Source organism: Fonsecaea pedrosoi (genome assembly GCF_000835455.1).
Source record: "Fonsecaea pedrosoi CBS 271.37 unplaced genomic scaffold supercont1.3, whole genome shotgun sequence".
Taxonomy (NCBI): Eukaryota; Fungi; Ascomycota; class Eurotiomycetes; order Chaetothyriales; family Herpotrichiellaceae; genus Fonsecaea; species Fonsecaea pedrosoi.
Window position 1 is genome coordinate 3,665,473 of NW_013550613.1, and position 16,716 is coordinate 3,682,188.

Sequence of the window (16,716 nt, forward strand, 5' to 3'; positions counted from 1 at the left end):
CTGCCCCGCGCGCGTTGCGTGTTTTGCGTCTCTGGATAAATTCAATCCGTTTTTCTCTCTCTTTTCCACTCAAAAATAAAGATAAAATAAAACCCGGAGGCGAGAGAAAAAAAAATATTTTTTTTCTTCTTCCAGCCCGCCCTTTTTGAATACTTGTGATCGCCTTCCTTCCTCAAATTGACCTACCAACCCCAAAACGTACCAAGCCACGCCACGACCATGGGCTACCCCGATACCTTTGAAGGGTTCATGATCGAGGACCAGAAGAAATGGACTGAATTCAAGAAACAAGAGGTAGATTTTCCCCTTGAACCCCCGACAGGAACCTCTTTAACCCGCACCGCAGTTCAAACCCAAGAAGTTTGGCGACCACGACATTGATATCAAGATCGAGTGCTGTGGTGTCTGCGGTTCGGACGTACACACCATCAATGGTGGATGGGGTGAAGCTCCGCTGCCTATTTGTGTGGGCCATGAGGTCGTTGGGCACGCAGTCAAAGTCGGAGACGCCGTAAAGACAGTCAAGGTCGGCGACCGTGTGGGTGTCGGTGCTCAGATCTGGGCTTGCCTCAAATGCCCTCAGTGCAAGAGTGACAACGAGAACTATTGCCCACACCTGGTCGACACATATGGTGCTCCTTACCCAAAAGAGGTCGACCCGGACGAGACTATATCCCAGGGAGGTTACTCCTCGCACATTCGCGCCCACGAATACTTCGTCTTCCCCATTCCCGATGCTATACCATCACATCTGGCCGCTCCCATGCTGTGTGCGGGATTGACCACGTGGAGTCCACTCGTACGGGCGGGGGTCGGTCCGGGTAAGAAGGTGGCAGTTGTGGGCTTGGGCGGCTTGGGCCATTTCGCAGTCATGTGGGCGAATGCTCTGGGCGCAGAGGTCACAGTCATCTCGCATTCCCCAAATAAAAAGGAAGATGCGCTCAAGCTGGGCGCAAAGGAGTTTGTGACAAATACCGAAAAGGGGTGGGCAGACAAATACGCCTTTACCTTTGATTTTGTGATCAATACCGCCGACATGACCCACACTTTTGATTTGCAAGAGTATTTGTCGCTGTGCAAGGTCAATGCCACATTCCATCAAGTCGGCCTGCCGGACGAAGCCCTTCCGCCACTGAAAGCCCAGATGTTTATGAGCAACGGCAGCTCCATTGGCGCAAGCCATATCGGTAACAGACCTGAGGCCCTGGCTATGTTGAAATTAGCCGCCGAGAAGCAGCTCTTCCCCATGGTTGAGACCCTGCCCATTTCGGAGAAAGGATGTGCAGAGGCGGTGTCTCGCGTTGCGGCAAACAAGATGCGATATCGATTCACCTTGACGGATTATGACAAGGCATTTGGTGCTCGCGACTGAGTACTCCAGTACTTGAAGGAAAAGGAAGCGCGACGGTCGTCGAGAGGCCAGTTGGGAACTCCATGTCCGAAGACTAACAGGAGTAAATTCATCGAGACGTGCCGAGGCGCCGTCGTCTTGCTGCTTGGCTGTCACTCGTACCCGGTACTTGATCAAAAGCAAGACGGCCACAGGGTGTGCCTGGTGCAGTTTCGCCTTGAGGGCTCGAGAACAAGCTTGATCGAGCAATGACTTCCCCGTGTTTTTTAAATAGCGTGCATGGGTATCTGAGACCTGAAAGACAATCACTCAATTTCTCGCGCACTACTATTTTCGCAAGAACCCCTGCCAATGGGCTCCGTTGGTAGATTGGATCCTCCGTCCATGGCAACCTATGAACAGTTAGTGGTGTCGCAGAAGATGAGCCCCCAACTTACCTACCCTCTGACCAGCAAGGCTCTCTGTAAGTACAAGGTATGACGGTAGGTCCCGAGTACTCGTAGGAATGTTGCTGGGCTGGTCTGTGACTGGCGATATCCACAAAATCCAACGAGGCGGTCAGGTAACTGAGTGGTTGGGCCAAGTCAACGAAATCCCATGCCCCAGGGACGAGCTTTTGCAGGCACGACAGGGGGCCCCCGGCTGCGCTCGGACACTTCAAAGGTGTCCCCCGACGTCTAACGTACCTCTTGTTGGCTGGCAGCGCTCTTGAGTGGGTGAAAGTGCATTGACTGGAACCGCTCCTCCGGACACTTTCTCGATAAGAAGGTTTCGCCGACTTCACTCGATTCCCCAGGAAAACGACCCTATCAGCTATTTCCCCCTCCTCTTGGCCAGAGCCTACGGTATCGCGAAGTGTCCCACCTGTCAACCTTGATCTGGTAGCGCCCGAGGTGGTACTGATGCGCCTGGATAGGCCGATTCGAGAGGAATGATGACGGAAAAGGCAGACGTTTGGACACAATTGGGGGCCTCAAGAAAGTGAAAAGAATGGCAGCGTTCGTAGGCGTCGATCTGGTGGTTCGCTTCGTTTCTAGTCAAGGGAAATTCCAGCCACTGCAGCTCCCCTCGCAGCCCAGCGAAGAAACGGGACATTGCGTGGCGGCTGATCACCCAAGGCGAGAGGCCAAAAACAGGCGCCCGGTTCCACCTAACGACCTTTAGAGCATGGATGGGTAAAAGCCATCCGCCAGATCAGAGCTTCAACGGCGTCGACTGCGGGTGGGGATAGGCACCTAATAGGAGCAACGAAATGCTACTCGCCTGGCAGCTCCATCGTCCCGGTTTGTGCATGCTGCCAACCCCCCCATTGCTATCCTGTAACTTGTCTGCTCATCGGAACCCTTCGATGAAATCCATTGCGATTTAAGTGCCATTCTGCCTTCGATGGCATTATAAACTTTGTACCCCGGTACACATTCGTGTTCTCCTACAGCCTCGGTCAAGGTGCGATCAAAAGCACTTCGGGAGCATCATCCCGTCCAGTTCGAGCCACCCACTGCTCTTGACTTGATTTGCACCCGGCAATGTGAGGAGTCATGAAAAGATGAGATCAACCTGCTCGCGAGAATCTGGTCCCTAAGTGCCTGCAGACACCAGCTGCTATCCTTGCCTCTGCCCGACAATTCGGACGTTGGGCTACGCACACGTCGATCTCTACCTCCCAATCCTGCACCTTACCGAAAGTCTGCTTCCATTATTTGGTTCCAGGCTCGGTGGTCGTCCTCATTACGTTCGTATCTGATATGCGTGGTGGAGAACGCACGGCATCTACCCGTGAGACATACATGAGTGGGAGACAAATCTGCTGCTGCGGCTGCCGGAATGATTCTATGATACCAATATGGAAAGCGGTTTGAAAAAGTTATGGACCCGGCGGAAGAGCAAAGGAAATGACGGGAGACAAGACACGGGAGTGGGCAGCTTGAGGAAGAGCCAGAGCACTGACCATGCCCTCCGGTCACTCACTACAACCTCCCGCGCAAACCACGCCCGGAATGCCTCGACCGACGCACAATACAAGCCGAATGGAAGCAACAGGGTCCAGCCAGCGTTGGCTGGAGTCGTCGCAAGGCCCTCGACTTCTTGGTCACGCCCAGGCACGGATGGGAGCGGCAGCCTCATGAATGCCGTCAACCTGGCAGCTGACGCCGTTGTCAAATCAGACCAGGAATACCCACAACATGCAGATAGATATCCCAAAGACCAGGTACGACCTAAAACCCCTCGCTACGTCGACATCTTCTCCCTCTCCAACCCGAGTAGCCCAAAGTCGAAGCCTGGCTACAATGAAGATGTGGCCGAACGGAATCTAGATTTGGCTCGAGTCGCTCTCGAAGGCACCCATCAGTACGTATCTTCGTCGAAATTTCAAGAAGAAGTCGCCGCCAGGAATGCCTATCCGAGTCTCCCTGGGAGCGGTAGTATCCACAGCTCTCCTTCTGTCCCCCAAAATGGGTTTAACGGCAGCCAATCGACTATTCCGTTGAAAGGAATAAACAGCCCACTGAACAGTTATTCGCATTCGCCTCAAAAGTCTGTGGAGCGACCTTTCTCGAGGCACAACCACCATGTCCATAGTTCGATTGGATCACATTCTCGACATCAAAGTGACCGTTCTTGGGACTCTCAAGGACTGCTGCACGAATTACCAGCCTCGAGACACAGTATCGAAGATCCCCGTCAGATGCAAACTATGACAAGCCCAACGACAACACTAGCAAGCAGTTCTCGCGACCCTATGCTGGCCCACAGCCCACACACGGTTCCGACCAGCCATCAAAGCAGGGGCTCCGGGGAATTTCCTTCGCCTATCTTCCCAAGTGGTGCTCTCAGCAACTACCAGCTTTCAGCCTCGGAAGTGACACAAGTGAAGTCCAATGAACCATTCCAACCGCACCAGCAGGGGGTTGTCACATTCCCAGACCGCTCAACGGAATCCCCAAGCTACAGTCATTCAGTACGCTCACCCTCAAACTTAAGCAACGCGTCTTCTGTGAAGCGAACGATTAATCTCCCCAATCGAAAAATCATGGATTTGACCGTAAATGATTCAGAGGTTTTCTCCGAGGACACTCCTCCATCAAATTACAGCTCTTCTCCTGTTCTAGAACATGCGAAAGTCGATACGACACGGAAAGTACAGGGAGCCACTGTATCTGGTCCGTCTACCGAAGATGGGAGAACGGACACCACTCCGACCGAAACAACAAACCATTCGCTCATTGAGATAGAACAAGCAGTGGTGATTGATAGTCCACAATCTCGACCACCGCAGTCAGAGCCGCGTTCAGAATTGCCCAGGTCAGAATATCCTCCTCGTTCTCATTTTGCCATCGGTTTTTCGCCCATCACCACTATTGTATCTGCATCACCTCGCGCAAGTGTTGTTTTAGAACCGCCAATCACTTCTGACCAGACAGGTCAAACTCAAGTGAGCCCTGAGCCGATTGAAGTGCAAAATAAACAGAACGAGAACAGAGTTGCTCTGCACTCAAAGCAGCCAGCACAGCAAAACAAGCGGAAGCCCGATCACCATTCAAGACACTACGTTAAAGAGGCTGAGAGACAGACCTCGAGATCGAACAAAGGGGACGGGAACAGAAATCTTGATGTAGGCGAGATCGGGAAGGCCGTCGAACATTTGGTACAAGAGCCGTCGGCGACTGCATCATTCGAGCCTCACCACGATCTCGACCCCTTACCATCACCTCGTGCATATATTCACAAGACCCCAGAAAGTCTAAACTCGACTGGAATGGGTGATCCGGTTCGTCCTCCCAGTGTGAGCACTAGGGAATTTGCAAACACTCCTGGCAGATCAATGCTGACAAGTGTCCCTGAAGAAGTAGAAGTCAAGAGCAACGGCCACGCCATGCCGCCAACAGAGCTTATGACTGAGACGTGGCCGGGGAGCAGTAACCTGTATATTGACAGTGACCCTGCCAAGGAGCGACTTCGCTCTGCTCTGGGGTACCAGTCAACATTTGACGAGAGAGAATATGCCCAAAAGCAAGCTGAAGCTCGTGCAGCTCTCATTCGGCTCCAGCATAGTTTGAACGAGAACTTCCTTACCCAGTCAACTCCTGTGCCAGATTCGCCCTCAACCAGACATGGCTCTTCGAAACATGCCTATTCCTTCAGCGACGGGAAACCAGCCGCGCCGTCATCTATCTTTTCACAGGTCAGACACTCACCCACCCCGACAGATGCGATGGGCGAGGCTGACAGACGGCTTGAGGACGGTAGAAGCCCGACTTCTCATCATCAATGGACGACGGTGTCGCACGAAAGGGAAGGTGGAAAAGCTCGGAGAAAGAAATCAACCCGTAACACCGTCCAAACCGACGTGGGTCGGGGGAAAGCAAAGGAGAAGCAGAGAGCGGAGGCTGATCTGAATGGACCTGGTCCGTCCATCATCAATGACCTAGAGAGTCCAAAGCATCCTCTACACTTGCCACCACCTCTTCGCCTCAATGGGCATCCTATCCACCACAATCTACAATATCAGCCACCAAGTCCAGGCGAGGTTTCTTTATCGAACTTTCCAATACCTGTCTCCTCTCCGCGTCAATCGATTATTCGGCCGCCCATGACTGAAGATACGGACAGGCAACAGACACCGACGCCGACCCAGCAGCACACGCCTCAGCAACAGCTCCCCGGCAGTGTGACTGGAATGAAAGAACGCATCTTGCGCCGGCAGGCCAGCCAACGAAGCCAGGCAAGCAACAGCTCGGCATACAGTATTCCCTTTCACATGATTCCGGATCGTTCGAGTAGCATACGAGATTGACCGGTGATGGACACGGATGAATAAAAGCGGCAGATTTTCCGTATGTCAAGAAAACTTCGCCAGATCATGGACGGACGGACGGAGGATGGATGGATGGATGGATGGATGGACGGATGGATGGATGGATGGATGGATGGGCTTTGGGTATAGCTCAGGAGGATGTTTTTTATCTCCTTGACTGACTTCTTCCCAGCGATACCTTTTGTTTTGTGTTCGCAAGCGACCTAGGATGATGGATTTCAAGAAAAAGTTGTTCTTGTTTGGCCATGTATCAACGACCCGTGACGACTCTTGAGGTATATCGATCGACGCCCATTGCAAATTGTGTATCCACAGTTCTTGAAAATCTTGTAGCTACTTATATATATATATAATACAAGGTGTGTCGGCCGTTTGGCGACAGGCGACAGGCGATGGAACTCAGATCAAGTTGCCTGTGCCTCTGGAAACAGAAACAGCAATGGAACCCCCTTTTTTGACACATCATGCATGATCTTTCGGTTTCCTCGTGACACCCTCCCATCCACCCACCCATAAGCGAGCGTGCCCGAGGCTGCAGCAAGACTGGGATTTGACCGACGTCGACACTGGTGATTAGTTGACCGATTCGATAGAATGTGTGTGTGTGTGTGTGTGGGGGCAGCAAGGACCAACAAGAATACGTGTCATACCGTAAAAGCGTGTGCGCCTACTGAAAACATTCTCACATGGACGAGAGGGCATGGTTTTGTTGACTTTGAGAGAAGACGATGGCGAGGAAACTAAGGCCACATCCCCGAGCTACAGAAACGCGAGGTTCATAAGGTCCAACCTACTCAGTCTCATGAGACAGATGAAAAGGTAGGGGATATTTTTCACCTGTTTCTTTGTCTATGTATGTACATGTATATGAAAATGTATATGTACATATGTATGTCGTACATAGATCACGAGTTCTCTTTACAGCTGTACGTAGGGGACAAGGTACGCGTACTAGATACTAGACACCAGGTACCAGGCACTATTCGTAGATACCTCCTTACAACCCCCAGACCTTCATCCACCCCTCCTGAGACTTGACCCAGGCTCTCTCGGGCGTGCGACCGCCTTCGACGCCCCGGCCGCTCTCCAAGACCTCCTCCTCGCCTGGGAGCCGGAGCCACTCGTCGACACAGTCGGGGATCTCTTCCTTGACGTGGCTGACCACGACGAGGGCCTGGTCGGGCGTGAGACCTGGGAACCGGACATTCTGCGACGCCTGAGCTGGAGAATCTGCAACGTTACCACCACCAGCCTGGGGTTGTCGAGGAGAGGTTGCGCTCTTCGGTGTCGGTGGTGCCTTATCCTCGCCAAACTCGAGCCACGACATGGCCTTGTCCCTCGTGTCCGCAGATAGACCTGAGAAGGCTTCGTCCAAGATGACTATATCCGGCTGCTTGATGAGTGCACGAAGAAGGAGGAGAAGCCTTTGGGCAGAGAATGGCAGCTGGCCGAACCCGTGGACTTGTTTGTCGGTCGCCCAGCTGAGATCTGAACCACTCCTAAACCCGGAAGCGTCATCAACCGCGTCTTGTCGGAGTTCAGGCTCCCACCACCTGAGGAAACGTTCCACCAAGGCGTTTCGTTCCGCGGTGAGATCCGGCTTTCCTGCGTACGTCTCTGCCCATGCACTCTCCAGCACTCTCCTCACGGTGAGGTGCTTGGGAAAGAACTGATGGATCTCCGGAGATGAATGTCCTATACGACTCTGGATCTCCCACAGACTCAGCCCGGGAACCCCCCGCGCCGGATCAGGTAATCTTGTGCGCCCAAAGAACTTTATCGGAAGGGAGTAGGACTGCGGGTGATCCGAAGTCAGGAGTGAGAGGAGCGTGGTTTTCCCGGAGCCGTTGGGGCCGAGGAGCGCGAGACGTGTGCCGGCGTAGATTGTCATGTTCAAACCCGGAGTGCTGTGACCTGGTTGTGGGGGAGGATGGCCGAGAACGGTTTTAGAGCCGTACTGGACAACGATAGAAGTGAGTTCGATCAGAGGCTCACCCAGTTGTCTGTCCCTGTCGCCCCCTAAAGATGACGAGGACTCTCCTGACTGGTGAGACGATCCAGTGGGTTCCAGGGCAGGTGTAGAGGACGGGGTGGGAGCTGCGGCAATGGCACGTTGGAGTAGCTTGCTGAGACTTTGTCGGTCATTTTTCTTTGTTTCCATATCGCGCTCGAGAGAACGTCCAGTTTCCTCTTGGGCGTCCAGAGCAGGGCTGGGATTCTCAAGCATTTCTGGATGTCTTGATATACCTGTCTCGCTCAACACATCGCCGGTGACGCCAGTCAACGGAAGGCCATAGTCCCTCGTGATTTGATCGACAACCTTTTGGTCCGCAGCTGAAACATCCGTTGCAGAGACCAGATTCACCCACCTACGTATATCCCACAACACTTTGGACTTTTCGCCCATCAATGCCACGGTATGGTTATGGCCAAGCACAACCAGATGGGTTATCCAATCCGGGATTGGGTCCTGAGGACGTAGCCCGAGCATCAAGAGCGGTGTCGACTGATATGCCAGCCTCTTCAACATAGGTGACAGGGTCACCAATGTAGGAGGATCAAGGCCCATGAACGGTTCATCGAGCAGGAGAAGGAGTGGTCTCCCCAGTAATGCCTTGGCAATCCTCGCGCGTCTTGTTTGTCCATTGCTGAGGTTGCTCACTGGCATGTTTGTCAACTTCCCCAAACGAAGATCCGAGATGACTTTGTCAAGGAGATGGCTGTCAACGCCTCCGTCTGGGGCTTTTTGTCCAGGATTGAGCTCTGTGTCGCCCTTGAGATATTGCAGTACGGTCCAATCTGTTTCCTCCCGTCGACTCTCATAGCGAGCACTGAGGTATGCGCCTCTTACCCCTCCTGATCCCCCAGCCACTTGTCCTTTTGCACTGTTGAAGCCCACATACTGAATCGCGCGTGAAGGGACACGAAGACGGTGGTCCTTCTGGTCATCAATGTAGGCAGAGGCTAAATAAGGGTACGACCTCGCATGAGGCGGCAAACAGATGTGTGAACCCCGTAGTATCTCGAGAAACGTTGCGCCGTCCGATGCACTGATGACGGCCCAATGCTCGTTTGTCCTCTCAACGGGGCGAGCTTTGTCTTGGACCGTCGCAGGCAGCTCGAATGTCAGGTCTGGGAACAGAGGTGGGTTTGAGGATGAGTCATGGCGATCGACCGATGGATGTTCTTTGTAGAAAGTCCCATTCTGGATCTGAATGAGATTGATCCGGCCACATTTCAGGGATTGCCGGAAGAGGCAGATAGCTGACCTTCGCATGTCCGTTGCATGGTTTTCTGTATATGTTAGAAAGGCCGGGTGCGCGAGATTATGTACTATTGACTTGCGAGATCGGAGTTTGCGAGATGCGCATCTCCAATTTTGGAGTTGACAACCTTGCCAACTAGAGCAGCCCTCGGACAAGGCTGCCGCGCTTCGTCCGAGTCAATCGGCAGGAGTCCGGTTGGTCTGAGAACAAGAAGCACTGAGATACAGCATCATCATTTCTAAGCCAGCTCTATAACCAGCTCTCTGGATATTTGTTACATGCACGCATGAGCCCTCCTTCACGCCCTCGCTATGCTGGAATTTATGAAATCTGGCACCAGAGCCCCAAGCAATCACCATTCACCCGTTCCAAGCTCATCCCATCCTTCCTGGCGCTACCTGGCCAACTGTTCAATCGTCATCAACCTCAAAGGAAATATTCATTCCGTCCACCTCTTGATGGTGGAACGTGTCGTAGCTCATCCTTGACGGCGCTGAAAAGCTTAAAGGTTGGCTTCATGTCTTCGCCAATGTCGCATACCGATGCCAGGTTTCCACATCTGTAGCAGTAATTTGGGGCGCTCCATACTGTCACCACGTCCTGACTCTTGAAGTGATATTTGTAGCCTTCGTTGACGAGTTGATGTGCTCTTGCAATGAGGTTGAGTCCGTTGACGTGGCAGAATTCCTGGCTAACTCGATCTCCAAACAGCCATCCGGCTCCTCGCGGTGATACTGCCCATGTTTCAACATCTTCGGGGTCTGACCATACAAGGTCACAGAACGCGCCTTCGTGCGGAATTTCCTGTGCTCGTGCGACAACTCGGACTTGATCGAGAGTTCTGATTTCTGGGGAGAGGCCACCGTGTACACACAGAACTTTGCCATCTACTATGGCTCCTAGTGTCATGAAATCGAAGACTTGGCAACAGGCTTTCCATACTGAAGTGTTTCCATATTTCTGCACACACTCCTCATAGAAGCCGTACACTTGGGTGATCTGGCGCGATTCGTGATTTCCTCTGACCAGGGTGATTTTATCGGGGTATTTCGCTTTGAGGCAAAGTAGAAGTGTGAGTGTTTCAAGGGAGAAGTATCCACGATCAACGTAGTCTCCAAGAAAGATGAAATTTGCGTTTTGTTTGCGTGAGATGATGTTTCCTGATTCTGATCTCTCGTCCTCAATCTCGGATTGTTGTGATGAGGGTATCTCTTCAGCGTCGCTGATCTCACTGCTCTTCTCGCTTGGCGTATCAGGGTGTTCGGATCCTCCCAGTTTCAGTTTCTTCTTGAGTTTCGGGTCTGTGATGGTAGAAGGCGGTTCAATGTCTGCGGAAGTGATGATATTTGCGGGCGTAACGGGTGTTTCGGGTGCCGATTCATTAGGCATGCCCCCTGCAACTCGGAAAAGTTCGAGTAAGTCATAGAATTGACCATGGATATCGCCGCAGATCGTGACAGGGGTAGAAACGGGTTGGATGTTTGATTCTGGTAAATACGGTCAATTGCAGCTCAGAAGACTGTGGCACTGGATGACAAACCTTCCATCATGAACTCTTTGACAATCTCGCAGAGCTGCTTCATGTGGTATTCTGAGAGGTACTTGCAATTTTTTGCTGCTTCGAGCCACTCGTCGGGTCCTGCTGATCGCTTGAGGCGCGCTGGCCCTGGGACTGGGACTTTAATTGCGCCCATGGCGCCGGTGAGAGAGAGGTGAGCTGGCTTGGATCTGCCCGTTCGTACGTAGAATCAGTGCCCAACTGGCTGGTTGGGGCTTTTGGCAGATAGCCCGGGGCAGGGGGGGTTCGCAGGGCCTTGACGAGGTCGACGTAGTTGAATACCTTCGGCTTGGGTAAGCCGAAGAAGGCGCGGCGGTCGTTCTCGTTGACTTGGCGAGAACGGCGGCGGATGGAGGGGGAGGGGGAGGGACAAGGCGGTGAAGAGGGCGAACCCTCAAGAGAGTCTTCTTCGAAGACGGGGAATGCTTCTGGAACGTCCGCCGTCTCTATGGCGGCGTCCAAATTGCGGCCTGTGGTGGTGGAGTGGGAGGAGGGAGTTGTTGGCGACGGGGTCGCCGCGGTAGACATCGCGGCACGTGAGCGTCTATTATCGGCAAAAAAGTAAATCCGTTCCGAGAAGGGTGGGAGGGCCGATATTTATGGGAAAGCGAACGCCCCTCCCATCATTCTGTATTCACTATTGACCATGTTGTTCATTCACTGGCGGTCACATGAATGATATGCTGCTATTGTCTCTCGATGAATAGCGGGCCTACGGTGACTCATTCGCGGTCTCATACAAACAGACAAGGTTCTCTCATTGTTTTTTCACTTTCGACTCAAAATCCTACAACAAATGTCTGGTCATTCTAAGAGTCGCGCAGCAGCAGGTGTCCTGCCTGTGAACGCTGCGACCAGGAAGAATGCAACTGCTCAGTCCGCATCGAAATCATCACCTAGAACGCCAGCACCAAGACTTAGACTGATCGTCCGCCGCTTGCCTCCTGGACTAACCGAAACTGAATTCTGGGCCACTCTGGGCGATGACTGGAAAGTCGGCAACGGCAAAGTAGAGTGGGCGGCGTACAAAGACGGGAAGGTCTCAAAAGAGTATTGTGCTTTGCCTCTAGAAACAGATTGATATCTCACTGACCGAACATAGTCCAGCAAAACCCTCTCGACCAGCCAGAGCTTACCTCAAAGTCAAGGAACAAACACTGCTGGAGGTCTTATCTAAAGTGGTCAGAGAATCATCATTTCAGGATGCCAAAAACACCACCAGAGATCCTTGTCTGCTGGGACCACCATCACTCGAATTTGCACCCTACAACAAGATGCCCGTTCCTCGCGTCCGACATGACGGCAGACAAGGCACCATTGATCAGGACCAAGAATTCATTGATTTCCTGCAAAGTCTGACTGAACCCATCAACAAACCAGCGTCAAATGGAGCCGAAGCTACTGACATCAAGGCGGACACGATCACTGTCACTCCGCTGGTCCAATATATCAAAGAGAAGAAGGCCAACAAGGCCAAGGAAGCTGCCCAGGCCAAAGCAGCGAAGCGGGAAAGTAAGGAGGCGAAGCCCACTAAGAGTGAGCGCACTCCGACTGTTATTATCAAGGGCAAGAATACCCCCAACTCTACAGAGAAGGAAAAGGACCGTGTCGCCAAAGCCACCCAGGATGGAGTGAAGTCAACCAATAAATCGGCACCTGCTTCACAAGGAAAGCAGACGGCATCCTCAAAATCCGAGAGTAAACAGACATCAGTAAAGGATCCTCGACCACAGTCTCCAGCAACTCCTGGCGTAGGCGCGGCATCAGCACCTGCTACCACACCTGCGAAACGAGAGCGAAATCGAGAGCGAGACAGCGGAAGGGCTGCTGCTCGAATGCTGCAACGGGATTTGGGACTGCTAGCAAAAGAAAACACCTCGCAACGCACCCCAAAGTCTCCATCAAATACAGCTACCGCAAACGACAAAATGACTTCATCCTCAGCGGCAAAACCGTCTACTTCTACCACTTCCAAGTCTTCAGGACCTTCGACAGAGCAGTCCAAGCCAGTCACACCTACAACCGCTTCACCTGCGGCTCCTCCAACTGGCCCACGCGCTTCACGAACTCCAAACACTACGTCTACCAAATCAGAACCATCTAGCGCAGCGTCAGCGTCGTCGGGCCGACCACCAGCCAATCAACGTCAATCTAAAACCTCGTCTTCTCAGCAGCCCACCACAGGCGCGAAATCCGCGTTCCTCAAGCACGCAAACCCATCTCAGGGCATCACGGAGGACCTCCTGCAACAGGTCTTCAAGGAATTCGGGGCAATCACACGCTGTGAGATCGACAAAAAAAAGGGATTAGGTTATGTCGACTTTCAAGACCCTGAGGCGTTGAAAAAGGCGATGGCAGCCAGCCCAGTCAAAGTCGCGCAGGGTCAAGTTGTTGTGTTGGAGAACAAGTCGCATCATAGCCAACAAAGCAAACGCGGAGGAGGGGGTGGAGGTGGAAGTGGTGGCGGTCAAAATCAAGCAACCTCTGGGCACGGGAAAACAAGGACTGCATCCCCTGCTGCGGCCCCAGCGACTGTGAATTCACCCAAACCAAACGCTGCACAGACGCTTGCTGTAGAGACATCCACCAGCACAGCTACGACTGAGCCTGCCCCAACAACGCCAACCTCAGCGACGCCACCAACTGCACCACGAGGCAACTCTAGAGGTGGCGGAAGCGGTGCTCGTACGGGTGGACGTGGGAACAGTGGGGGAAAGAAAGAGGGCGCCCGTGGTGGTGGTGGTGGGGGCGGGTCAGGTCAGGGTCAGGGCGGGAAACAAGGGCAGCGCGGTGGCAGAGGAACCTTTGGAGGTGGCAGACGTGGCGCGGGGGGTGGACAAACAAATGCAAACACAACCGCTGGTGTTACTGGTGCTGCTGCTGGGAGCTCAGCGGCAGTTGAGGGCGCTCCCAGCGCTTCCTCGACACCTGCGGGCAAGGAAGATAGGAAGAAAGAATGAGCATGACACGACGGGCGCTGAGCTTAGCTGAGCTTGTAAACGCTAGAGACGCACGTCGACCCTTCTTTAGTATTCGTAGTATACGAGATACAGAGCGAGGGGAATACCAGACACAAGCCAAAACGATGAACAATGGTTATTATAGCCATCTGCTCTCCGAAGTTGACGATTCTACCAAAAGGCTCCGTTGTGATACCTCGCTTTGACACACCGTTGTAACTTTTTGTTGGGGGCTTGAGGCGACACGTAGTTTGCAAACAATACTCTGGGATATGCTGCTCTGAACTTTTCTCCTCAACTCTCCCCATAGGCATAGCAGTCAAGATGTGCCTACGTCCTGAGATTACCGAGTACATGCGTGATCGGACGCTTCCGTGAGAAGATGGCGGTTACGCGGCGCATACGACGAGCATTCATCGTCTTCTTCTCGTTGGCGGAGCGGGCTCAAATGCATCGTCGTCATCGTCATCATCATCGATCTGCTCGTGGCTCTGACTCCGGCTCCCACCCGTGCTCCGTCCGTTCCCCAATATACTGTTCTGCGACATGGTGAAGCTGAGGGTCGACTGTTTCTGCTTCGAAGCCGCTGCACGGGCAGGTGGCTTTTTCGTCGCCGGCGTCGATGATGCGAAGGAGGTCGGTTTCGTTCTGGCCCCGGCTCGGGTTGTCGTGGTGCTGGCCGCTGCTGCTGCTGATGTTGCGCTGCGCCCTCGCGTAGCTGCGGCGGTCTTACGCTTTTCAGGCACAAACATGGCTTGAGAGTCGTCTTCCTCGTCATTGTCCTCCATGATGATGTCGTCGTCCTCTTCTACATCGTCTTCATCGTCTGAGATTGCCCGCTTCCGCGCTCGTGAAGCGGTTGTCGTTGCGGCGGCTTTCTTCGCTGTGGTTGTCGCCTTGCGAGTGGTAGTCGTTGCCGTTGAACCAGCTCCACCACCTCTTCCTCTTCCTCGTCCCCTGGCTGCCGTTGTTCTTGGTGCAGGTGTTGCCCCTTCACCATCTTCGTCTTCATCCCCGTTTCTACTTTCCAAATCCTCTGAATCGCGCAGCAAAGCAGCAGGGTTATCCTCCCATGGCCCATCGTTATCACTATCCCAGTCGGCCGGCTGAGGTTTGAACCTAGCTTTGTTCTTGGACACCTTGAGCATGCCCTTCGCAAACATCTCTTCCATCTTTGCACGCTGCTCTTGGATCTGGGTCGCCAGGTCTTCGTCGTCGTCGTCGGCGTCATTCGCGTCGGTTTGCAGTCTGACGAGGTGCTTGATTTGATCCGCGAGTGATTCGTTCACAAACATTTCCATGGCGTGTTTGTCATCCTTTTCCACGTATTGATTCACAGCGTCACCAAAATAGTTTTGGGGGAGGATAGTGAGGGATTGGGCTTGGAGGAATTCTCGGACGAGTTTGTCGACCCGGATGGTCTCCAGACCTTGAAGTTTGGCCATGATCTCCTTATCTGCCTGTGCATCTCGAGCTGCGCGTGCCGCTGCGTTCTTTTTCTTGACATGGAACTGGACCACATCGTTGGTGTTGGCGACCTTGTCAATGAACCTGTTGGAAAAGCGTTGGGGATTTTCAATATCAAACTTGCCGATGCCGTCGGCCGAGGTCGTCTCAACGCGCAGTCTAATCAAGGGCAACGGGCATTCTTCCTGTTCCTCGTCTGGGTATTGTCTTTCTTCTTGCGCCTCTGACCATTCCTCCCTGGCTTGCTCAATTAGCCCGTCCACAATCTTGATCATGTGGCGGGTCAGCTCTGCACGATGATCGTCTTTGGATCTAGCAATCCGAACAGCATCTTTGTCTGCGGCGAGCGTGATGTCCTTGTAGACAAACGGACGGACTGTTTTCAGCCGAATTGGTTCACATGTCATGTCTCGCCCAGTGATCGTCAGGATTGCAACCTTTTTAGGGACGGCTTCGCCTGGGATCAAAGAGGTAGCAACAGAGGAACCTGGTTGCATAACCTTGAAGTTCATTTCTGGATTCAGTCTGGGTTCGATATCACACTCGTGCTCGTGGCCCCAGATCACCAGATCCAGAAAATCTGGCAGAAAGTTCTCGGGCAGATATGATGTCTCTGTATGTGCATGGTGATTTTGATGAACGCATATCAAATTGTACCAATCGCCCATCTGCTTGCTCGGTCGGTGGAATTTGACCTTGCCATCCCTGAAGGTTCGATGCAGGCGCTCATCTCGGACATTGGAGAGGCCGTACAGGGCTAGCTTCGTGCGGCCTTTCTGTATCAAAACCGGCTTGACCACGATGTTATCACTCTGAGGTGTTTTCCCGTAGTAGTTGATCAGTCCAGAAACAGCTAGCAGGTCAAGAGCAGAGTAGTGGCCTTCCCCGGTTGGGTCGTCATGATTCCCGTGTATGGAGAAAACGGGGATTCCAACATTAATATTGGCGTCTTCGTAGTTGACATGGTCGAACGTGGTGTCGAAATGTTCCGACTCATCGGACAGCATTTCGAGCTCGCAAGGTTTGTCACCCAAGCAGTTGAGTCTCAGGGACCGCATGACATTGTACATAGACTTTCGTGAGGGTTTGTTCTCATGGAAGAGGTCACCGGCGAGCAGGACCATATCAACATCTCGATCTTTGGCCAGACACATAATTTCATGGAACGTCTTCCAGGAGTCGTCACCTCGGATCGGGTCTCGTTCGTGGGCTCCAACATGGTTGTCAGTGGCGACAAGGATGGTAATTGTGTCTGCCATGGCTTCTGCTAGTTCAACAAGGAGGAAAGTACATTGGAA

At 53.0% G+C, this 16,716-nt stretch overlaps 6 protein-coding genes across 6 annotated transcripts; 3 read left to right on the plus strand and 3 right to left on the minus strand.

Moving 5' to 3' along the window:
• Nucleotides 1-219: 219 nt before the first annotated feature.
• Z517_05254 (uncharacterized protein) lies at nucleotides 220-1,372 on the plus strand (the record flags this gene model as incomplete). Its single annotated transcript, XM_013430581.1, has 2 exons — nucleotides 220-294; nucleotides 347-1,372. 2 exons carry the CDS (start codon nucleotides 220-222, stop codon nucleotides 1,370-1,372), a joined length of 1,101 nt encoding a protein of 366 aa, XP_013286035.1.
• A 1,822-nt stretch (nucleotides 1,373-3,194) lies between these two features.
• Nucleotides 3,195-6,146, plus strand: Z517_05255 (uncharacterized protein; the record flags this gene model as incomplete). Its single annotated transcript, XM_013430582.1, has 1 exon — nucleotides 3,195-6,146. The coding sequence occupies one exon, from the start codon at nucleotides 3,195-3,197 to the stop codon at nucleotides 6,144-6,146; it is 2,952 nt and encodes a 983-aa protein (XP_013286036.1).
• A 1,018-nt stretch (nucleotides 6,147-7,164) lies between these two features.
• Nucleotides 7,165-9,444, minus strand: Z517_05256 (uncharacterized protein; the record flags this gene model as incomplete). Its single annotated transcript, XM_013430583.1, has 1 exon — nucleotides 7,165-9,444. The coding sequence occupies one exon, from the start codon at nucleotides 9,442-9,444 to the stop codon at nucleotides 7,165-7,167; it is 2,280 nt and encodes a 759-aa protein (XP_013286037.1).
• A 415-nt stretch (nucleotides 9,445-9,859) lies between these two features.
• On the minus strand, nucleotides 9,860-11,519 carry Z517_05257 (serine/threonine-protein phosphatase; the record flags this gene model as incomplete). Its single annotated transcript, XM_013430584.1, has 2 exons — nucleotides 9,860-10,920; nucleotides 11,036-11,519. 2 exons carry the CDS (start codon nucleotides 11,517-11,519, stop codon nucleotides 9,860-9,862), a joined length of 1,545 nt encoding a protein of 514 aa, XP_013286038.1.
• A 268-nt stretch (nucleotides 11,520-11,787) lies between these two features.
• On the plus strand, nucleotides 11,788-13,951 carry Z517_05258 (uncharacterized protein; the record flags this gene model as incomplete). Its single annotated transcript, XM_013430585.1, has 2 exons — nucleotides 11,788-12,041; nucleotides 12,094-13,951. The coding sequence occupies 2 exons, from the start codon at nucleotides 11,788-11,790 to the stop codon at nucleotides 13,949-13,951; spliced, it is 2,112 nt and encodes a 703-aa protein (XP_013286039.1).
• Nucleotides 13,952-14,364: 413 nt separating this feature from the next.
• On the minus strand, nucleotides 14,365-16,677 carry Z517_05259 (DNA repair protein (mre11); the record flags this gene model as incomplete). Its single annotated transcript, XM_013430586.1, has 1 exon — nucleotides 14,365-16,677. One exon carries the CDS (start codon nucleotides 16,675-16,677, stop codon nucleotides 14,365-14,367), a length of 2,313 nt encoding a protein of 770 aa, XP_013286040.1.
• Between the last annotated feature and the right edge of the window lie 39 nt (nucleotides 16,678-16,716).